The following is a 24,131-nucleotide window of genomic DNA, read 5'->3' as shown; positions in this document are numbered from 1 at the left end:
CTAGCGCCACCAGCAGGTGAAAGTTTCAAGTACATTTCTGCTTGTAACTTTTGAACCGTACGTCCAATTTTCAAAAACTTGGTATCACTGGAATCCTTGGGCCAAGACGAATCCAACGCACCATATGACGTCATTTTCCGCCAGAATAGTTTCCCGCCATTTTGAACTTTGTGAAAAACAATAAAAATGTTACTCCTCCCTCAATTTTTGACCAATTTTTCTCTAATTCGGTATATAGCATCTTTGGACTGAGCCTCACAAAAAACATGAATGGATTTTTGATATTTCATTGTTTGGCCGTGACAGCCAATCAAATGTGTCTTAAAAGTCGCCAAACAGGAAGTGTGCTCAAATCTCAGCCGCCCTTTGGCGTATCTTAACGAAACTTGGTGGCATTATGCCACACCCCTCCAAAAAGGCCCACAAAACATTTGGAACAAATTGGCCGCTAGGGGGTGCTATAACTAGAGAAAATGACTTTTGGGTCATATCTCATGATGCTTTTTGGGTAGAAACAAAATTCCACTATCTCTGGAACCCTTAGGTCAAGACGAATCCGTCATACCTATTCTGCTTGGCCCCCACATTGCTGCTTGCAGCTATATTTTCAAATAGTTTTGATTCAAAATGCATCAGAAAAAATGGCAATAAACAACAGTACCAACTCTCCAAAAGCTTTTTATTTGATCATGTAAGAAATTAACACAAACATGGTAATATTTTTTTTTTTTTAGAGGTTTGTCAAAGAAAAGACAAGCGGAATGTGTTTCCGAGCTGGTTTTACTTCCGTTAAATTACATTAACTGAAAACGTTGAAACGAACCAAGTCTAGGATGAAAGTGAAAATTAATTTTAAATGTACGTGCGCTGTTTGCATAGCTGTAACGATCGAAAAGAAAGATGTAGGCAGGTGCGGACGGACAAAGGGAACTTTTTCACCGCGGTAGGCGATTGTGGAAGTGATTCGGTCGTTATTCCGAGTCGCTGCACTATCCGCCGCGTTCTTTACATTTTACAATTAAGCGTGCTGGGTTGATGCTCGGATGTTGTCATGGTTTCATTTGGACTTCCTTGATTCAAAGTGCATACGATGATATTGCGAGACTGACGATCGGGAAAAAAAAAAAAAGCATGCCTGCTTGTGTGTTAGCGACTCCACGTTAACGTCGGAGCGCTAATTAAACTTGACCGAGTCTTGAGCTGACGTCAAATGAGAACATCATCGCTGCAACTCATGCGTCCTCACCTTCATACTTGAAACGTTGCCAAGAATGTAAAATCGCAGCTGACTGCAAGGAGACCATGTTCGACACTAACTGTGGCTGATCCGATCATTTCTTAAGGCTTTAAAACGGGTTCTGCGTGACTGGAGTGTGTCACTTGCTATGGCTGGATTACTCTACGCTAGCTAATAAATAACTTTAACACTAAATTGTGCCAAAGACCTACGTGACGTCTTACGCCATTTCTTTAACGTAATAACTCCTGTTTGCTCAGAGCAGCTGGTGAAACTTCTCTAATTAGCAAGCTGATAACCAAACATGGCTGTCGAGTGTGAAGGACAACAGGAACTGTATACTGGAGATTTACGTGCGATTTCCTTCGCACTGCTTAAAATGTTTTTCAAATTAACGTTAGCAAGCTAACCAGATGTCATATGCACCTGCAGAAACAGAGTGTCAGTCTCCAAGGAAAGTGCTTGATTGTTGAGGTTGTCCCTGTTCCTAGTGGTTTTTTTTTTTTTTTACTAATCAGCATGCTACGTACTTAGCATGCTAGCCTGTTCGCTAGTTACGCCGAAGTCGGTACGTCTGAAGGAATTTGCTTCAACGTCGAGTGTGTTCTTGCTACTCGCAACACACTTTTGAAAGGAAGTGCTGATGGCGTTTCGTTGCTAGCTGGTTAGGAAGCTACGTAGAAGTCAGTACGACGAAAAGACAAACGTTCTTGCGAGTCGCTAAATGAACGATGGCACGTGATCAAGATTAAAACTCGGGGCTTTGCTTGAAGGTTCAGCACAGATGCTAAAACATACACGAAAACACGTGTGCTCCTTCAAATTTCCCAGGGCTAAACATGCTAGCGCTTCCTGTTAACGAAGTACTCGAACCAGCGAGTCTTGCGTACGTCAAACATTTCTATCAGGACTCAAGGATAAGGCAAAAATGGCGGACGCAGTTCAGGACTTTAAGTCATCAAAGAGACGTTTATCTTTGCCTGCAAAGGTACTTCACTTATCAAGATTAAACATAGCTCTAGGAAAAGGATTAGTGTTTAAACAAGGGCGGTGCGAAAGGTAATTTGATCACATGACGCCACTAAGTGTGCACAAAGCTCTAATACAAAGTTGTACGTAGTCTTTTTTTTTTTTTTGGACAAATTTCAATCGGACCTCCGTGTCTGACGGCCGATGCTGAACAGCGTTCGATTTGAGCTCTGAATCGGACACATCGGCTCACGGTCTTATTGGGTCGGCACCAGGCACGCTGCTTTACGCTGCCTTCGGTCATCTTTATCAAAGAGAACTTTCTCAGTGGTCTTCTATTCCGTGACCCCTCAAGGCTCCGTCCTCGGCCCTTTGTTGTTTACTGGCCACTTCATTCGGAACACCCATCCGTCCACCTGCTGTTTGGTTTGACGCAGCGATCGAATCAGGCGATCCCTCGCTGCATCACATCAACAGCTGATGTTCGAACATCAGAACGGGAAAAATTGCGATCTCAGATTTTTGTGACTTTTTTCCCTTTCGCTGTGGCATGGGTGTTGGTTTGAGCTCGGAGTATTTTTGGTTTCAGAAACTCCTGATCTCCTACGGTTTTCACACAGAATGGTGTGGAGAAAAAAAAAAAACCGTGAGAGCAAGCGAGAGTTCTGTGGGTGGAAACAAACGCCTTGTTGATGAGAGAGGAGAGGGTCAGAGGAAAACGGCCAGATTTGCGGTTCGAGCTTATAGTAACTCATATAAATCACGCTTTACAACCGCGGTGAGCAGAAAAGCATCTCAGCAGCGAGAACAAGTTCCTGTTGAAGTGGCCGTGAGTGGATGGAATACATAAATACAAACTCCAGTATCAGGCAGATCCTCATCATCTGGTCTCACGTGCGGCAGAAGTGATCGTTTTTGCTCCACCCACTTTTCTGGAAATACCAAACCTGCTGCCTCGGAGACACTTTTTTTTTTAAAAACTCCCATCTTGCCTGTTTTTCCATTTTGTTTGGGTTACTGCAATCTCAGCTTTTAAATGTTTGACTAATACAGCCCCGCCTAGCAGTATTGGCACCCCTTAATTTTATTCACAACTTTTGTAATATCTCCAGAAATAAATGGAAATGGACACAATTTGCAATACCAAGATCTTTTAATTGAAGGTCCAAAGGAACTGAAAAGTTGTTTTCGTTCAAAATAGGCATTTTAATTTCTAAAACGACAAAAAACAGAAATACAGCAGGTGCAGGAATATTGGCACCCCTCCTTAGTATTTGGTTGCACACCCTTTGGCAGCGATGACGGCCTCCAAACGTTTCCTGTAGCCATCAATGAGCTTCTTGCATTTGTCTTGTGGTATTTTCTCCCACTCTTCCTTCGCTATGCGCTCTAGGTCTTGGATATTTGAAGGATTCCTTCTGCCAATGGCAGATTTCAACTCGCCCCAAAGATTCTCAATTGGATTGAGGTCAGGACTCATTGCTGGCCATTTCAAAACAGTCCATTTTTTCTTTTCTAACCATTTTTGTGTGCTTTTAGATGTGTGTTTGGGGTCTTTGTCCTGCTGGAGTACCCAAGATCTTCGCCTCAAACCGAGCTTTCTTACACTGGACAGGACATTTTGCTCCAAAATCTGTTGATAATCTTCAGATTTCATAATCCCTATGACACGGGTAAGGCCTCCAGTCCCAGATGCAGCAAAGCAGCCCCACAGCATTATTGATCCTCCACCATGCTTGACTGTTGGTCAGGTGTTCTTTTCTTTGAATGCTTCATTGCAGCGCCTGTAAACATACTGCCTGTGAGAATTCCCAAAAAGCTCTACTTTTGTCTCATCTGTCCACAGGACATTTTCCCAGAAGGACTGGCTTGTCCAGGTTCTCTTTTGCAAACTCCAGACGCTCCTTTGTGTGTCTTTTTTTTCAATAATGGGGTCTTCCTTGGCCTCCACCCATGTAGCCCTGCTGTGTTGAGTGTGCGCCTTATGGTGCTTCTTGAAACAGTTACCCCAGACTGTTCCAGGTGGGCCTGCAGGTCCGTAGATGTTAACTGAGGTGATTCTGCCACCAATCGCACCAACCTTCGACGACTTCTATCATTGATTTTTCTCTTACCCTCACGCCCAGGGAGGTTCTTGACAGTTCCATGCTTCAAATATTTCTTAATAACATTACGCACTGTTGACACAGGGATACCAAGCTCTTTGGAGAAGGCTTTATATCCTTTGGAGCTCTTGTGTTTGTCAACAACTGCATTTCTTGTTTCTTCAGACAGCTCTTTTGTCTTCAAAAGGGACCGAGTGAAACAGTTGGTTTTTCAAAACACAAATCTCATCACTCATTGGCCATTTCATGTCACATGGGCACAGACAGGTCTTCACAGGTGATTTCCATTTGTAATTTACCATAGGTGAGTCAAATTAGGTTTTAGGACTAACAGCAAAGGGTGCCAATACTAGTGATGCAGCAAGATTTACCTTTTTCTTTTTTTTTCCACTCTAATTGTTTATTTTTTTTATTTTGTTGATACTTTGCTCTTTTATATTAACCACGAGCTATCTGTAGAAAAATTCTGCATCACTTTTGTTCAGGAGATGCTTAACTTTAAGTACATAAACTTCAAGGGTGCCAATACTACTAGGCGGCACTGTACTTGTGAGCTCAGGTCGTTAAAGACATTCGTTATGTCCGCTCGCTCTCCGAGTGCGTACTAACGGCGGTTAAGCATCGCTTACGTGGCCGTTACCGTAGCAGGTTCTAGGAGGATCCGCCGCCATCTTACCCGTCCTCTGACCCGGGATGTTCGGGTTGACCAGACATGCTGGGGGTTTTCCCCCTTCTTTTAGCGTACGAACAGTACGGAAGTACGTGAATTCAGACGCAGCCTATTAGTTAAGTTTACTAGTAAACGCCGTGTTGAGGTACATGGCTTATAGTTTTCATGACCGCGAATGAGCGAGCTGGATTTATCATCAAATATCTCCCGGAGACGTAATCATTTAAAGGAGAACTGAAGTCATTTGCTTTATTTTTTTAGTTCGTTTGGTCCACGGCGGGCGTCGCTTATCCGCGCGATCGTCACGAGACTTCGAAATGTCAAGTGTCGGCGCCGCCATTTTGAAAACGGTTGCACGAAAACGAGTTCAAATGACGATTACCGCCGACTTTTTTCCAAAACTTTCCTGATTGCTATCGAAACTTGCGGCTTGATTAGATTACATCAGCGTTCGGAAGAGGGCGAGCGCGTCTTTTGACGACGCTGGCCGCTTTGATTTCCGCCCTACGATGTCTCGCACAGGTCTTAACGAACCTCGTTTACGGCCGTTGCTTTGACATATAGCAGTTTTCAAAAACACTCATAACTCGCTATAGCAGTGACAAAATATATTTAATAAAATGAGAAATAGAATTCTGAGGATTTAAGAAAGAAAAGGCCTTCAGTTCCCCTTTAAGTTAAAGTATTAGACACCATACTCGCCCGAGTTTACCAAAAGCATCGCAGTACAGTGAACACTCACTCTCTCTCTCCTAGTTAAGATGCTCTTAGCGTTACGAGGCTTTTGGCAAACCCAGCCCTGAGCAGTATTAACTCACTGTAGCTTCGCTAAGGTTAGCTGTTCAACGCAAGACTATAAACTGAGCCAAGTGCTAGCCTGCTAACTAGTTAGCTTAGCTAGCGGTGTAATGTCTGATAGTTACTGCTGGGGAGTTGAAGACTAAATCGTAGCCAAGTTAAACAACGAACGGTGCGATCAAATGTAGCTTAAGCGCCGCCCTTGCCGACCCAGACAAAATCGGAGACGCGTGTTGAGAGATGGGGGCGTGTCAAGATGCTCAGTTCTAACAAATTGAAATGAAAATGGAATGTGGGAGGATGATGAGACGTCTGATGGACAAGCAGCTCATCCTTCCTGGTCCGTGTGTGTCCAGGATGGTGGAATTTCAGGAAGCGTGGGTGTTACTCCGTCTTGTCGGACGCTTTGTCCTGCTCCCTCTGGATCATACAGCGGCGTACGATTCTGTCGAAGCTGCTCAGGTAGAAGAGCGCGATGGTGCGGAACAGCCCCATGGTCACGATCTGAACCAAACACAACTCGGATGTCACAGATCTTAAAACGTACATACAACCCCGATTCCAAAAAAGTTGGGACAAAGTACAAATTGTAAATAAAAACGGAATGCAATGATGTGGAAGTTTCAAAATTCCATATTTTATTCAGAATAGAACATAGATGACATATCAAATGTTTAAACTGAGAAAATGTATCATTTAAAGAGAAAAATTAGGTGATTTTAAATTTCATGACAACACCACATCTCAAAAAAGTTGGGACAAGGCCATGTTTCCCACTGTGAGACATCCCCTTTTCTCTTTACAACAGTCTGTAAACGTCTGGGGACTGAGGAGACAAGTTGCTCAAGTTTAGGGATAGGAATGTTAACCCATTCTTGTCTAATGTAGGATTCTAGTTGCTCAACTGTCTTAGGTCTTTTTTGTCGTATCTTCCGTTTTATGATGCGCCAAATGTTTTCTATGGGTGAAAGATCTGGACTGCAGGCTGGCCAGTTCAGTACCCGGACCCTTCTTCTACGCAGCCATGATGCTGTAATTGATGCAGTATGTGGTTTGGCATTGTCATGTTGGAAAATGCAAGGTCTTCCCTGAAAGAGACGTCGTCTGGATGGGAGCATATGTTGCTCTAGAACCTGGATATACCTTTCAGCATTGATGGTGTCTTTCCAGATGTGTAAGCTGCCCATGCCACACGCACTAATGCAACCACATACCATCAGAGATGCAGGCTTCTGAACTGAGCGCTGATAACACGGGTCGTCCTTCTCCTCTTTAGTCCGAATGACACGGCGTCCCTGATTTCCATAAAGAACTTCAAATTTTGATTCGTCTGACCACAGAACAGTTTTCCTCTTTGCCACAGTCCATTTTAAATGAGCCTTGGCCCAGAGAAGACGTCTGCGCTTCTGGATCGTGTTTAGATACGGCTTCTTCTTTGAACTATAGAGTTTTAGCTGGCAACGGCGGATGGCACGGTGAATTGTGTTCACAGATAATGTTCTCTGGAAATATTCCTGAGCCCATTTTGTGATTTCCAATACAGAAGCATGCCTGTATGTGACGCAGTGCCGTCTAAGGGCCCGAAGATCACGGGCACCCGGTATGGGCCTTGACCCTTACGCACAGAGATTCTTGATGATATGTTCAAACTCTTTGCAATTTTACACTGTCGAACTCCTTTCTGATATTGCTCCACTATTTGTCGGTGCAGAATTAGGGGGATTGGTGATCCTCTTGCCATCTTTACTTCTGAGAGCCGCTGCCACTCCAAGATGCTCTTTTTATACCCAGTCATGTTAATGACCTATTGCCAATTGACCTAATGAGTTGCAATTTGGTCCTCCAGCTGTTCCTTTTTTGTACCTTTAACTTTTCCAGCCTCTTATTGCCCCTGTCCCAACTTTTTTGAGATGTGTTGCTGTCATGAAATTTCAAAATGTCTCACTTTCGACATTTGATATGTTGTCTATGTTCTATTGTGAATACAATATCAGTTTTTGAGATTTGTAAATTATTGCATTCCGTTTTTATTTACAATTTGTACTTTGTCCCAACTTTTTCGGAATCGGGGTTGTACTTTAAAAACAAATTGAGTACATGATCTCTGAGACGTGACTGAGGGCGTGTACCTGCTGCAGCCCCTCGGTGATGGACGTGACGGGCGACATGCCGCAGGTGAGCGCAGACAGCATGTAGCCGTCAGGACCGACGGAGCTGCTAAAGTTCCCCTGCTGCACACACACAACACACACACAGAAAACACACAAGTGTAATGATAACGTAGCTGAACCAGGTGAGCGAGATGCTTTAGACCACAGCGCTGTTGAGTTCTGGACTGTGATTGGCAGCAGCTCTGCTTCATCACACACAGCGTTGCTCTTCCTTATTCGCAGTCTTTCGGCTCCGAGAGCATTAAGGTGTGCGTTAGCGTGTTCACACTCACCACGGCGTCTTTCACGATGACTTTAGCCACCTGCTCGGGCTGATACACTCCGGACGTCTCGGAGATCAGCTTCGTCTCTAAAGGCTGCAGCGGAAAACACAAAACCACGATGATCAGTTATACTTGCGAAAGTGGGCGCGGCTTTCGGTTTTTTGGCGTGCGTTAAACACGTCAACCGGTAAAAAATGAAACCTCCGATTCTTAAAATTGGAGGAGGACTGAAGAACACGGGGTTACGAGACGGATTACGTCTAAGAATGAACAAACCTTCATCTTGTTCTCCTCGGCTAATGAGGGCGTGTCCGTGTCGGGAGGGTAGGACAGAGTCACGTAGATGTTATACGGCTTCACCTGGAAGAAGGAACATCAGATTAGGTTCTGATTGGTCAGAAGGGTGGAGATTAATTTACAACCCCGATTCCAAAAAAGTTGGGACAAAGTACAAATTGTAAATAAAAACGGAATGCAATAATTTACAAATCTCAAAAACTGATATTGTATTCACAATAGAACATAGACAACATATCAAATGTCGAAAGTGAGACATTTTGAAATTTCATGTCAAATATTGGCTCATTTGAAATTTCATGACAGCAACACATCTCAAAAAAGTTGGGACAGGGGCAATAAGAGGCTGGAAAAGTTAAAGGTACAAAAAAGGAACAGCTGGAGGACCAAATTGCAACTCATTAGGTCAATTGGCAATAGGTCATTAACATGACTGGGTATAAAAAGAGCATCTTGGAGTGGCAGCGGCTCTCAGAAGTAAAGATGGGAAGAGGATCACCAATCCCCCTAATTCTGCGCCGACAAATAGTGGAGCAATATCAGAAAGGAGTTCGACAGTGTAAAATTGCAAAGAGTTTGAACATATCATCATCTACAGTGCATAATATCATCAAAAGATTCAGAGAATCTGGAAGAATCTCTGTGCGTAAGGATCAAGGCCGGAAAACCATACCGGGTGCCCGTGATCTTCGGGCCCTTAGACGGCACTGCATCACATACAGGCATGCTTCTGTATTGGAAATCACAAAATGGGCTCAGGAATATTTCCAGAGAACATTATCTGTGAACACAATTCACCGTGCCATCCGCCGTTGCCAGCTAAAACTCTATAGTTCAAAGAAGAAGCCGTATCTAAACACGATCCAGAAGCGCAGACGTCTTCTCTGGGCCAAGGCTCATTTAAAATGGACTGTGGCAAAGTGGAAAACTGTTCTGTGGTCAGACGAATCAAAATTTGAAGTTCTTTATGGAAATCAGGGACGCCGTGTCATTCGGACTAAAGAGGAGAAGGACGACCCGAGTTGTTATCGGCGCTCAGTTCAGAAGCCTGCATCTCTGATGGTATGGGGTTGCATTAGTGCGTGTGGCATGGGCAGCTTACACATCTGGAAAGACACCATCAATGCTGAAAGGTATATCCAGGTTCTAGAGCAACATATGCTCCCATCCAGACGACGTCTCTTTCAGGGAAGACCTTGCATTTTCCAACATGACAATGCCAAACCACATACTGCATCAATTACAGCATCATGGCTGCGTAGAAGAAGGGTCCGGGTACTGAACTGGCCAGCCAGATATGACAAAAAAGACCTAAGACAGTTGAGCAACTAGAATCCTACATTAGACAAGAACGGGTTAACATTCCTCTCCCTAAACTTGAGCAACTTGTCTCCTCAGTCCCCAGACGTTTACAGACTGTTGTAAAGAGAAAAGGGGATGTCTCACAGTGGGAAACATGGCCTTGTCCCAACTTTTTTGAGATGTTGTTGTTGTCATGAAATTTAAAATCACCTAATTTTTCTCTTTAAATGATACATTTTCTCAGTTTAAACATTTGATATGTCATCTATGTTCTATTCTGAATAAAATATGGAATTTTGAAACTTCCACATCATTGCATTCCGTTTTTATTTACAATTTGTACTTTGTCCCAACTTTTTTGGAATCGGGGTTGTACTAGAACACCAGCAGCTCGGTCAGTGGGATTTGTCCTACAAGTCTGGTCAAGTTTTCTGGAAGGAGTCTCTGGTGTCAGGGATAAAGCTGTAAAAACTTGCCCAGATCTTCAGGTCAGAAGAGAAGAGAAGTTTACGCTTCTTTGTGGTCTCTCATGCCCCTTTTCCACCAAAGCAGTTCCAGGGCTGGTTCGGGGCCAGTGCTTAGTTTGGAACCGGGTTTTCTGTTTCCACTGACAAAGAACTGGCTCTGGGGCCAGAAAAACCAGTTCCAGGCTAGCACCAACTCTCTGCTGGGCCAGAGGAAAGAACCGCTTACGTCAGCGGGGGGGCGGAGTTGTTAAGACCAACAACAATAACAAGACCGCGAAAGATCGCCATTTTTAAGCGACGAGAAGCAGCAGCTGTACAAACACAAAGTCATTTATTATTATTGTTGTTGCTGCTTCTTCCGTGTTGTTTTTGCTTCGATATTCGCGCCAAGGTTTATGCAAACGTAGCGACGTAACTGACGTATACAGCGACGTAATGACGTGGCTTCCCTTAGCACCGTGAGCTATGGAAAAGCAAACTGGTTCTCAGCTGGCTCGCAAGTTGAACGAGTTGTGAACCAGCACCGGAACTGATTTGGTGGAAAAGGGGTATCAGTCTGCCTCCTCCCCCCTATTACCTTTAAGAGAGCCTGCTGAGGGACTGAATGTTTGTCACTGCTTTAACTTAAGCGACAACAGGACCTAACTAGCTTCACGGATGTTCCAGAACATCGAGTAACTCTCAAAAAAGGTCAAATGGAGGACGCGTCATATTAACACATACCAATGTTTTAAACTGTCACTGATGTCCATTTTTGAGCCAGAGGAGTAATTTTGGTTGGAGTATTTCAGAAGCTGCTGATCTCCCGGGGTTTTCACACGCAACAGTCTCGAGAGTTTACACCGAATGGTGCGAGAAACGACGAGCGACAGTTCTGCGGGTGGAAAATGGCCAGATTGGGTCGAGCATCACGGGGTTCACATACTTTTGCCACTCACTGATATTGAATACTGGATCGTTTTCCGAAATAAATAACCGAGTGTGAAATTTCAGTCTCGTTTGTTGACCTGGGTTCTCTTCACCGACGCACGTTCACAATTCGAAAGGGCGCACAAACTTTCAAGCACCACTGGATAAGACGTCTGAGACTGGGGTCGATTCTTTTGAGACCCTCGTTTCTCACACACGCACCTCCATCTGTAGAGCTTCAGCGAGGCCTCGCAGGGCGAACTTAGAGGCGGAGTACGCCGTGTAGCCGAACAGTCCGAGCTGCCCGGCCTGAGAACACACGAACACCACGCGGCCCATCCGCCGCTCCTTCATCTTGCTGATGACGGCCCGCGTGGCGTACACGCTGCCCAGGTAGTTCACCTCCATCAGACTCTGACACACACAGCAAATCATCCGTTTTATTGATTTGAAACTAAACGACGGAAAAACAGCAACAGTCTCATTTTCTCGGTTTTCAATTTACTTTAGTGCCATTTCACCATTTCTACGCTTTACTTATTTATGTTTCTTCTGAATCATTTCACATTAGTTCTTTCCTGTACACAGTAAAGAAAATGTGAGGCATTAAATTTGACTGTGCAGCTTTTCACAGGGCTTTAAAGGTCCCATGGCATGAAATTTTCACTTTCTGAGGTTTTTTAACATTAAAATGAGTTCCTCTGACCTTCTTAAGTCACCCCAGTGGCTAGAAATTTCATAAACCAAACTATGCCCAACATTTGAGAATGGCGCGTCAAAACGGCGCGTTGATAAACTCTTCCCTTGCCGACGTCAGCAAGCGAGATGATCCCCACGCCCCCCCTCTGGATTCCCACCCACTGTATGGATTGCCCGCCCAGCTCAAAAGTTGCCACCAAACATGGAAGTTGCGCTGTACATGGATGTGACAACACAGAAAGGAGTCTGTTTTTCCTGCCGACGGGAGAGCCCCTGAAGACGCAGTGGCTTCATTTTATTTACTCCAATAATACGCCGTCGAGTCTACCTAAGACGGTGTATGTTTGTCGGAAGCATTTTCCTGAGGAATGTTTCCACAACTTGGGACAGTACAGGGCAGGTTTTGCACATCAACTGTCACTGAAGCCTGGGTCCGTACCAAGCATCCCTGCCGCATCAGCCACAAACACCGAACAAGTAAGTGTAGAACTGTTAAGTCGTTTTGCCGCGTTTTAAAATCGGTGCCACGTTAGCCTTGCAATGGCTACATTAGCTGTGCAGCTAACCGCTTCCTGCAGTTAGCCAGGTACTCTGCGCTACAAAACCAAAAAGCATGCAGCATGCTCTGTTATAATAGCCAATCAAAACAGTTTTTACAAAGACGCCCACATTCTTTTTTTTAAGTCACTCGTTCGTTTTATTTGTTTGTTTGTTCAGTAAAAACCCAAACATTTGTTGAATTTATTTTATTTCCTCGCGTCGCACCTTAATGACATCAGCGCGTGGTATTTTTCCCTTCGCGGTTTGTTCCTTCTCTCTCGCCATAGTAAGACACCCACATCCGCTTGTTCTGACCCACTGGAGGTAGCGTCACAGTGCTGTTAGCCAATCAGAGGTAACACGTTTACATGTCATGAATATTAATGATAAGACCCGCCCCCACCCTCTACCCTTCCCCGCCTCCTGCTTCTCATTAGCAAAACGACGCACTGGGAAAAGCGCTGAAATGGGGCTTTCTCCCAGGAGGCTATATCTACGTGCCGAGGGTTCATTTCGAGAAAGGCTGCGGATAGAACATCCGGAAACCTCCACGAGCCCGTTTAAAGCATCAACAAACCACCATGCCATGGGCCCTTTAAAAAAAAGGAATAAACTAGTTCGAGTGCAGAAGTGCGAATTATTTGAAGATGGCAGTAATGCGTTTTTCAGAAAGTGTTACTGTGTGAGAAAATGGAGGAATGTGTGTTACAATATGCAAATGAGGCTCATGTAGGATTGCTTTATCAGAGAAATAGGCGGGGCTTGTGGGTTTGGTTGTGTTCCTTATTTGCATATTGACCAAAAAAGAAATAAGGTCTCCAAACAGACCTGGAAGTTTTGGACCCCGAGCTCCTCGAACTTCCCCGACACGGACTTCCCTGCGCAGTTCACCAGCATGTCCACCGGCCCCAGCTTCTCCTGAGCCTAACACACACACACAGTTACAGAAATGCTGTTTTACTCTCTCTCACACACTATGGAAGCAATTTTGTGCCAAAATGTTCATCCAATACTTTTGAAATATCAAACAAAAACGACAAATCAAAATACAAAAAAAAAGTCAATTTTTTTTAGACTGGCAAACAAATTATTCGTGTAATCGTGCAAAATATCAGTCTGTTACTCTTCAGAAACCTTTTATTTTTGTTCCGCGTCTTTCTCAGTTTTGTTTGACGTAATTCATTTTGGTTGCGATTCCAGCTCTCTCGTTTGCGCTCCCTGACTTTTGGCACAAACTTCACGTGTGGGCGGGCTGTCCAGGAATGCATTCCCATTGGCTAACTTGTGTTTGACTGACAGCTCAGTGTGTACTACTGCAACACGTACAACACATTTGTCCCACACTTACACTTTGTTGAATTAATTCAGTATCATAGTCGCCACTGAAGTCCACGCGATCCTTGTTTACCGTCAATGGATCGGTCACTCGTCAAACAGTCCGCCAGAATCCGAGTAGGGAATGGCTGAGCGTAGCTGTCAGTCAAACACAAGTTAGCCAATGGGAATGCATTCCTGGACAGCCCGCCCACACGTCAAGTTTGTGCAAAAAGTCAGGGAGCGCAAACGAGAAAGCTGGAATCGCAACCAAAATAAATTACGCCAAACAAAACTGAGAAAGACGCGGAACAAAAATAAAAGGTTTCTGAAGAGTAATAGACTGATATTTTGCACGATTACACGAATAATTTGTTTGCCGGTCTAAAAAAATTGACTTTTTTCTTTTTTTGTATTTTGATTTGTTGTTTTTGTTTGATATTTCAAAAGTATTGGATGAACATTTTGGCACAAAATTGATTCCATAACACACACACCCCTCCTCTCTCACCTGTTTCAGGACACTCTCCACCTGACTGTAATCCTTCGACACGTCCACCGAGATGCAGAGCACCACCTAACACACACACACAAATAATAATCTCCGATTTTACTCGTGTAAAAATATGTTCACCACAGCACCTTATTATCATCTACACTACTGTTCAAAAGTTTAGGGTCACCCAGACAATTTTGTGTTTGTTTTCCATGAAAAGTCACACTTTTATTTCCCACCATAAGTTGTAAAATGAATAGAAAATATAGTCGAGACGTTTTTCTGGCCATTTTGAGCATTTAATCGACCCCACAAATTAATGTGATGCTCCAGAAACTCAATCTGCTCAAAGGAAGGTCAGTTTTATAGCTTCTCTAAAGAGCTCAACTGTTTTCAGCTGTGCTAACATGATTGTACAAGGGTTTTCTAATCATCCATTAGCCTTCTGAGGCAATGAGCAAACACATTGTACCATTAGAACACTGGAGTGAGAGTTGCTGGAAATGGGCCTCTATACACCTATGGAGATATTGCACCAAAAACCACACATTTGCAGCTAGAATAGTCATTTAGCACATTAGCAATGTATAGAGGTTTTTCACCTGACGTCGCAGGGTCACGTGACGCCCCGGTGTCCGCCATTTTGAAGGTCAAGCTAGCTAATGTCAACAACATAGCTAGTATGTTACTGTAGCAATGTTTACGTTCAGTCACTTGGATGACTGTTAAAACCTTTCAGTCTCAAGTTTTTCCTTTACTGGATTTACTAGTTTACTGAGCTAGCGCGCGACGGCTCCCGGCTTGCCCGAGCGCGCTAGCTCCGTAAACTAGTAAATCCAGTAAAGGAAAAACTTGAGACTGAAAGGTTTTAACAGTCATCCAAATGACTGAACGTAAACATTGCTACAGTAACATACTAGCTACTATGTTGTTGACATTAGCTAGTGCTAACAGCTAGTACACTGCTACAACACAGACACCGACCCTAATAATGCAGTTCTTGGTCATTGCCTGGTAACAGCAAATTTATAACGGGCCATGTCTCAACAGACTAAGAAGTTATTTCAATGACATTTAATAACATTTTGTTTATCCTGAGGACCGAAAGTAAATGAAAATGTGAACAAACCTTAGCTGTAATAAGATGGCGACCACCGGCTCCAGGGACGACCCGCTGATGTAGGCATGTTACCCAGCCTGACACAAAATATTTCTAGGCATCCAAACTCTTATACGCTTTCAGATCAATACCTGTGTATGGCGATGGGTTTTTAACGACATAGGTATACAGATCATGTGGGCTGAAGTCAGGTAAAGACGAGGGCTTCGTGTACTTCCGTATGTCAGTGAACAATCCTGGTGGAAGCAGGTAAACGTCGTTCTCTAAGCCTGCTAACCTCAATTTTTGCAAATCCCTCTCCCTCTGCTCGCCCTGTAAATGCCCTACGTCGCTGGATAGTGAAGGTGTTTTCTGCATCTCGCTCCTTTTTCTTTTATGTTTTTCGTTTGTCGCCTTCCTCGCATTCAAACCGATTCGAGCCGTGACGTCCAAAATGGCAGCATCACATGACTTGGTCACATGGGTGAAAAACCTCAATAGAGTGTATTTCTGATTAGTTTAAAGTGATCTGCGTTGAAAAGAACACTGCTTTTCTTTCAAAAATAAATAAGGACATTTCAAAGTGACCCCAAACTTTTGAACGGTAGTGTATATTTTCACGTTCGATGTTAAAAAAAAAAAAAAGTGTCCGTCTCTGTAAAATGTTCTCTGAGCGAGGTTTCTCTCCACCACAGGTTTTTCTGAAGAGTATTATGGGATGTTCCTGCATCAGATCGCTCCTCTCCATCCAAGTCTGACTTCCTTCTGTTCTACCTTTCATTTCGATCCTCTCTTTCATCACACTTACTTGCTCTTTCTTCTTTGCCATCCTGTCTTTCTAACTGAAAAAATAGCCGTTCTCTTTTTTAGACAACATTTTGGAACCGTGAAGGAACTCTGATAATCAGCTCGACACTGCCCCCCTGCTGCTACTCCGCGCTACAACAAGCGTTGGTTCACTTCTCTGACACTACGTTCACACTGCAAGGCTTAACGCTCAATTCCGATTTTTTTGTGAAATCCGATTTTTTTTGTGAGGTCGTTCACATTAATGAATATATGCGACTTGTATGTGATCCTCAGTATGAACGAAAAGCGACCTAAAAGTGTTCCGCATGCGCATTGCAGGATACGACGACGTCACACGCAGTGAGCATGGCCAGTGTTTACGGGAGTAACCTAAAGTTTCCTGTGTATGACAGTAGCCAGCAATGGAGTACCCGGCGATGATGCGACGGAGCCAGAACATGCACAATAGCCTGATGTTAAGGAGGAGGTTGAAAAGGAAGAGGGCAAGGGTTTTGGCTCAGGCATTCTGCGGCGTAGTGACTGCAACCTCCGTTCAAAGGAACATCAAAGCCATGTTGTTGTAACTTTTTTTGAGAGACCCGCCGCCTACTTCAGCGCAGAATAGTGACGTTTGTGGCTTGTTGATGACGTGTAAGTCGGATGAATGCGACCTGGCGGTTCAGACTGAAGTCGCATATGAAAAGAGCGGATAGGAATCGGAATTAGGACCACATATCCAAACGGCCTTGGTCGGATTTGAAAAAAATCGGATCTGTGTCGTTCATATTGTCAATAAAAGATCGGATACAGATCACATATGGGCGAAAAGATCGGATTTGAGTCACTTCAGCCTGCAGTGTGAACACAGTGAAAGAGTGAGGGCCTCTGCATGCTCTTGCGACAAGGCTTTCGCAGATAGCTTTTCGCAGACAGTTGTAATTTATCGTTGAGCGGGGAGTAATAGGCGTGCGCGATGTTATTCACCGCTACAACACAAGGGGGCGCGAAGTCGCTAGGAGTAGTTGGTGGGTGTGGTTAGTGGAGTGTTTATCCTCCGGTTACTTATAATGACTAGAACTGGAGTCGTATAGATGTCCGTACTTCCTCACTTCCTCGATCAACCGCTCTTCGTGCTGCTCCATCTTCGCTCGTGTTTTTAAAAATGGCGGTCGTGAAAACAAACCAAACCGGGAAAGTAAGCAAGCGGACGTGTGTGTACAGCGGATGTAGAGTGGACCAATCAGAGCCCTCTTGTCTGCGACGCTGTCTGCGAGGCTTCTGCGGTGGTCACAATCTGGGGGCGTCGTGGCTCAGGTGGATAAGGCGCCATACCATAAATCCAGGGACCCGGGTTCAATTCCGACCCGAGGTCATTTCCCGATCCCGCCCCGTCTCTCTCTCCCACTCATTTCCTGTCTCTATACTGTCCTATCCAATAAAGGTGAAAAAAGCCCCAAAAAAATCTTTAAAAAAAAAAATCGGGCCAAAAATTGCACAGTGTATGCTCAGACTTGCGTGGTGGAGTTACTGACCTGTTTATCGTTTACGGCACACTTCTCCACCTCCTTCTTCGCCTGCACCAGTTTACCCTGGAGACAGAAAGCACCACACACACATTTCTCACGTGCAGAGGCGCGACACTAACAGGGTAACAGAAGCTTCCAGACGGAATCCGGTTTAGCGTCACGGCAGAATCGTCACACACTCAGTAAATAAATAAAAAATATTCTGATTGCTTTCTCATCCTTCATGACTTCCCCTTGTTTTTGTCTCTTCTTTCTTTCGCTTCCTTCACAGTTCAGTCTTCCTCCCATCCTTTCATTTCTATCCTTTTTTCATTCTTCAATTCTCCGTTCTAGCATTTTTGTCTCTTTCTTGCTTCTGTATTTCTCTATCAATTATTTTTTCTTTCACTTTCCCCCCTCCTTCTGCTTAGTTTTTAAATCATGTCTTCGAATTCTGAATATACAACTCAAGTTATACATCACCCGAATCCCATCTAACAACAGCCCCGCTGTCACGCTTTAGGCCACGCCCCTTCCCTTAGTGACACCGAACTCGTGTCGGTCTCGCCTGTGTTCATGATGTCTGTCTGAGACACTGAACTCCTCACACAAACACTAAACCGCTGGCGAGAAGCTTCTGTTACGACTTTAACCCAAGAACGAAACTTCAAACGGTGAGCATGACGCCCGAGCGTTTACGGTCTCACCTCATCACGCGCCACCAGGGTGATGAAGGCTCCTTGTTTGTAGCACTCCATAGCTACGCACTTCCCGATCCCACTGCTGCCCCCTGTCACCTGGATGTCGGAAATAAAAACACAAATTACTTATCACACATCATATTCAAAACGGGCGGCACAAACTTTTGAACTTCATCGTTATACAACCCCGATTCCAAAAAAGTTGGGACAAAGTACAAATTGTAAATAAAAACGGAATGCAATGATGTGGAAGTTTCAAAATTCCATATTTTATTCAGAATAGAACATAGATGACATATCAAATGTTTAAACTGAGAAAATGTATCATTTAAAGAGAAAAATTAGGTGATTTTAAATTTCATGACGACACCACATCTCAAAAAAGTTGGGACAAGGCCATGTTTCCCACTGTGAGACATCCCCTTTTCTCTTTACAACAGTCTGTAAACGTCTGGGGACTGAGGAGACAAGTTGCTCAAGTTTAGGGATAGGAATGTTAACCCATTCTTGTCTAATGTAGGATTCTAGTTGCTCAACTGTCTTAGGTCTTTTTTGTCGTATCTTCCGTTTTATGATGCGCCAAATGTTTTCTATGGGTGAAAGATCTGGACTGCAGGCTGGCCAGTTCAGTACCCGGACCCTTCTTCTACGCAGCCATGATGCTGTAATTGATGCAGTATGTGGTTTGGCATTGTCATGTTGGAAAACGCAAGGTCTTCCCTGAAAGAGACGTCGTCTGGATGGGAGCATATGTTGCTCTAGAACCTGGATATACCTTTCAGCATTGATGGTGTCTTTCCAGATGTGTAAGCTGCCCATGCCACATGCACTAATGCAACCCAATACCATCAGAGATGCAGGCTTCTGAACTGAGCGCTGAGAACAACTCGGGTCGTCCTTCTCCTCTTTAGTCCGAATGACACGGCGTCCCTGATTTCCATAAAGAACTTCAAATTTTGATTCGTCTGACCACAGAACAGTTTTCCACTTTGCCACAGTCCATTTTAAACGAGCCTTGGCCCAGAGAAGACGTCTGCACTTCTGGATCGTGTTTAGATACGGCTTCTTCTTTGAACTATAGAGTTTTAGCTGGCAACGGCGGATGGCACGGTGAATTGTGTTCACAGATAATGTTCTCTGGAAATATTCCTGAGCCCATTTTGTGATTTCCAATACAGAAGCATGCCTGTATGTGATGCAGTGCCGTCTAAGGGCCCCAAGATCACGGGCACCCGGTATGGTTTTCCGGCCTTGACCCTTACGCACAGAGATTCTTCCAGATTCTCTGAATCTTTTGATGATATTATGCACTGTAGATGATGATATGTTCAAACTCTTTGCAATTTTACACTGTCGAACTCCTTTCTGATATTGCTCCACTATTTGTTGGCGCAGAATTAGGGGGATTGGTGATCCTCTTCCCATCTTTACTTCTGAGAGCCGCTGCCACTCCAAGATGCTCTTTTTATACCCAGTCATGTTAATGACCTATTGCCAATTGACCTAATGAGTTGCAATTTGGTCCTCCAGCTGTTCCTTTTTTGTCCCTTTAACTTTTCCAGCCTCTTATTGCCCCTGTCCCAACTTTTTTGAGATGTGTTGCTGTCATGAAATTTCAAATGAGCCAATATTTGGCATGAAATTTCAAAATGCCTCACTTTCGACATTTGATATGTTGTCTATGTTCTATTGTGAATACAATATCAGTTTTTGAGATTTGTAAATTATTGCATTCCGTTTTTATTTACAATTTGTACTTTGTCCCAACTTTTTTGGAATCGGGGTTGTAGCTTAATTTACACGCATCAGGTTTTTTGAGCCTTTTCAACTTGGCACCAATCACGTCTCACATGCAACTTAAAAAGAAAAAAACAAACAAACAGTCTTTGCAGATTACGCGCATTGTACTGCAAAATACGTCAATAAAACCTGTTAAAGCGAGTTCTCCATGTCGGATTATACGACAAATCTGCGATTAAAGAAATTCACTACTTTCTGCTGCACGTCAATTCGGTTTGTTTGTATGGAATCAATTTTGTGCCAAAATGTTCATACAATACTTTTGAAATATCAAACAAAAACAACAAATCAAAATACAAAAAAAAAAAAAAGTCAATTTTTTTAGACTGGCAAACAAATTATTCATGGGCAATTCCATGTAAATGTCAACCTCACCATGCAAAAATAAAGCAACATGTAATACATCAAAACCACTCCCAGAGATATCACCTAGGCCTGTATTTTACAGATCTGAATAAGTTGAACCAATTTGTAACCAACCTAATATGTCACTGTCAGTCTTTCTTTCTTATAATGTAAAACCCAAGCTAAAATCAACTTTGATCATGTACAATTCTATATTATTGCCACAAGCCACAGAAATGTATGCTAAAATCCACAAAACAGCAAAACAATAGCCATCCTAAATATTATTTAAGAACTTTGATAGTTTTAGCTGATATTTAGAGAGTTTTTCAAAGGGTTATGGTGGTTAAATTGCTGATTTTCTAAACATATGCCATGTCTATTTCAGATGCGTCACATCCATAACGGAATTATGTCACATCCATAACGCTGATTTTTTCTTCCTAGATTCTGCTTGAAATAGAAAATATTTTAAACAAAGGCTTTTTTTATTTTCAGCTAAGACTCCTTTATTAAATGCATGCCTGCATTTGGATATTATGTTTGCAATTTCACAGAGTTTGATGAATATGTGTAGTCACCCTGGAAATGGGGTATTTTTTCCGTCACATCCATAACGCATGTCTTTTTTGGCATTTTCTAGAGTTCTAAATGTACTATGGGAATTCTTTTTTTCCCATGACTTCTCCAATATGAGAGGTCTTAAAAATATACAACAAATTTTAAAATACTGGAAAGGAATAAAAATTAACTAGGTCAGTTGTTGCCATTTTGAGTCCAAATGTCACATCCATAACGCTGGAATTGCTCTCATGTAATCGTGCAAAATCTCAGTCTATTACTCTTCAGAAACCTTTTATTTTTGTTCCGTGTCTTTCTCAGTTTTGTTTGACGCAATTTATTTTGGTTGCGATTCCAGCTTTCTCGTTTGCGCTCCCTGACTTTTTGCACAAACTTCCCGTGTGGGCGGGCTGTCCAGGAATGCATTCCCATTGGCTAACTTGTGTTTGACTGACAGCTACGCTCAGCCATTCCCTACTCGGATTCTGGCGGACTGTTTGACGAGTGACCGATCCATTGACGGTAAACAAGGATCGAGTGGACTTCAGTGTCGACTATGATACTGAATTAATTCAACAAAGTGTAAGTACGGGACAGATGTGTTGTACGTGTTTCTGTGAAGATACTCAGTCATCCAGGTTCATAGTAATCTGTGGTTGGTGTAAGAGAGCAACTGGACTTGCTTGAAGATTCTTGAAGACGTTTCGCCTCTCATCCAAAAGGCTTCCTCAGTTCTGTCTGACTAATAGGGAGTATCAGGTATTTATCCTCTCATGGATCATCATAGAATCCGAATGCTGATGGCTGCATTGTAGGCGGCTGATAAAAGATGTCTTAGACCCCCACCTCTGTTCAGTGTTCAAGACTTTTCAAGCAAGTCCAGTTGCTCTCTTCTACCAACCACAGATTACTATGTACCTTCACAGATATGTTTCTACGCACTTTGGGATGAGATCCCTTCGACTGGTGCGGGAGTATGAGAGGACTTCCAGAAAACTGGCAGACATCTTAGCCAGAGAGGATCGTTCATTTTTGTCAACCTGGAATGACCATCACTGAACAGAGGTGGGGGTCTAAGACATCTTTTATCAGCCACCTACAATGCAGCCATCAGCATTCTGATTCGGATTCTATGATGATCCATGAGAGGAGAAATACCTGATACTCCCTATTAGTCAGACAGAACTGAGGAAGCCTTTCGGACGAGAGGCGAAACGTCTTCAAGAATCTTCAAGCAAGTCCAGTTGCTCTCTTACACCAACCACAGATTGTTGTACGTGTTGCAGTAGTGCACACTGAGCTGTCAGTCAAACACAAGTTAGCCAATGGGATTGCATTCCTGGACAGCCCGCCCACACGGGAAGTTTGTGCAAAAAGTCAGGGAGCGCAAACGAGAAAGCTGGAATCGCAACCAAAATAAATTGCGTCAAACAAAACTGAGAAAGACGCGGAACAAAAATAAAAGGTTTCTGAAGAGTAATAAACTGATATTTTGCACGATTACATGAATAATTTGTTTGCCAGTCTAAAAAAAATTGACTTTTTTGGGGGGGATTTTGATTTGTTGTTTTTGTTTGATATTTCAAAAGTATTGGATGAACATTTTGGCACAAAATTGATTCCATAGTTTGCAGCTGAACCGTGAGCTCGAGTCATCCTACGCCGTCTTTCTATTGGTGGATTCTGGTCACGTGTCATAGCAGCTAATAATAATAAAAAAAATTTGAAATTTGAAATTTGTCCTGTGTAAAACCTGCGTAAGGTTCTATTAGAAATGAACAAATAATGGTTGCTATGGTAACATGGCATTTCCATCGCTTTGTCTACTTTCATTTCCAACCAAATCCAAAACCGTCAAGGCAACTGTCCAGCTACAGGAGCTTCCGGTCACGTGACTGGCTCGTGCGTTGCGTGAGGGGCGTTTCTGTGTGGACGTAAATTAGCATGTTGATGAATATTCATAGAAAACAGCTATTATCTTATTTGCAAGTAAAATCAAGGCGTAAATTTGTTCTCAGGCCGTTTCTTTTTACTTTAATACAAAATTATAGCAAATCGATTTTTTACGTTCTATTTTTTTCGACTGAATAAAAGGACAAAAGTAAAACAGTTCCAAAAAAAAAAAAATCTCGCAAAGCAGCTTCAGGTTTTTATTTGGGAAATAAAATTGCCAACACTACAGATTAGCTAAAACTGAGTATAATAATAATAATAATAATAATATTTGCTGTAGAAAACTGAAGGCGTCTGTTTAATCGAAATTAGTGCACTTACCACAACATGGGCCCCATTGAGTTTGAGCGGTTTGGGGCTTATTAAAGGTGATATCATGTAGAGAAACAGGATAAAAGCAGCAAAAACCAAAATCATTATCATGATGAAAGAAAGACAAGACCAGCCGGTGTGTGAGAAAAGCCAGTCCGTTATTCCTGAGCTCCAAAAACCCTCTTCGGTGGGCATGTGTGCGCCTTCAGGCCGAATCCAGAATCTCTGCTCGCTCCCTTGATACGCGCGCTCAAAGTGATATCACAATAACGGCGGCTTACACACTACCTAGTGCACTCTAACTGCGTAGAGGAACTATTCAGGACACGGCCGCGCTAGCCGCTAACAAGCTAACGCTTTACACTCCGGACTCGATTTAAAAAAGATTCTTTCCATAGACGGATAATCACACCTTGGCAGATTTGTAATATGTTAGAAAAGTGTACTGAGATAAAGGCAGGAAACGCTGTACATCCTTTAAGACGGTTAATTCTTCCCAGCTAGTTAACAAACTCCGTTCACTCACAAAACAAAACACAAACGCCGTCCCGGAACCGACTCTCGCTGTCAGTTGCTTTCTGGGATTTGTAGTTCTTTAATAAGCGAAGGTTCCAGTCAGGCGGCACATAAAGGACTACAAGTTCCAGAATGCAACACTGAAGTCGCCTTTTCTGAAGGGAGAGGATGTCTCTTAGCACACAAGCTATTCCAAAATACGAGCCAAACATGGAAACTGATAATAATTACGAGGAAAAAATAGTCAAAAATTTATAATTAAAAACCCAAAACACTGAAATAGTGTCACAATATAGGATATTAAATGAATAAT

General features: G+C 43.2%; 1 protein-coding gene across 1 annotated transcript; it reads right to left on the bottom strand.

Moving 5' to 3' along the window:
- Positions 1 to 662: 662 nt before the first annotated feature.
- Positions 663 to 23,859, bottom strand: kdsr (3-ketodihydrosphingosine reductase). Its single transcript, XM_060928332.1, has 10 exons — positions 23,312 to 23,859; positions 18,338 to 18,427; positions 17,658 to 17,714; positions 14,253 to 14,318; positions 13,256 to 13,351; positions 11,411 to 11,602; positions 8,490 to 8,573; positions 8,223 to 8,306; positions 7,909 to 8,010; positions 663 to 6,283 (listed from the first exon to the last, which is right to left on the bottom strand). The coding sequence occupies exons 1-10, from the start codon at positions 23,495 to 23,497 to the stop codon at positions 6,164 to 6,166; spliced, it is 1,077 nt and encodes a 358-aa protein (XP_060784315.1). The 5' UTR covers positions 23,498 to 23,859; the 3' UTR covers positions 663 to 6,163.
- Positions 23,860 to 24,131: the final 272 nt, after the last annotated feature.

This window comes from Neoarius graeffei, chromosome 1, assembly GCF_027579695.1.
Source record: "Neoarius graeffei isolate fNeoGra1 chromosome 1, fNeoGra1.pri, whole genome shotgun sequence".
Taxonomy (NCBI): domain Eukaryota; kingdom Metazoa; phylum Chordata; class Actinopteri; order Siluriformes; family Ariidae; genus Neoarius; species Neoarius graeffei.
The sequence above is the reverse complement of the archived record's forward strand: the minus strand, read 5'-3'. Positions and strand labels throughout refer to the sequence as shown.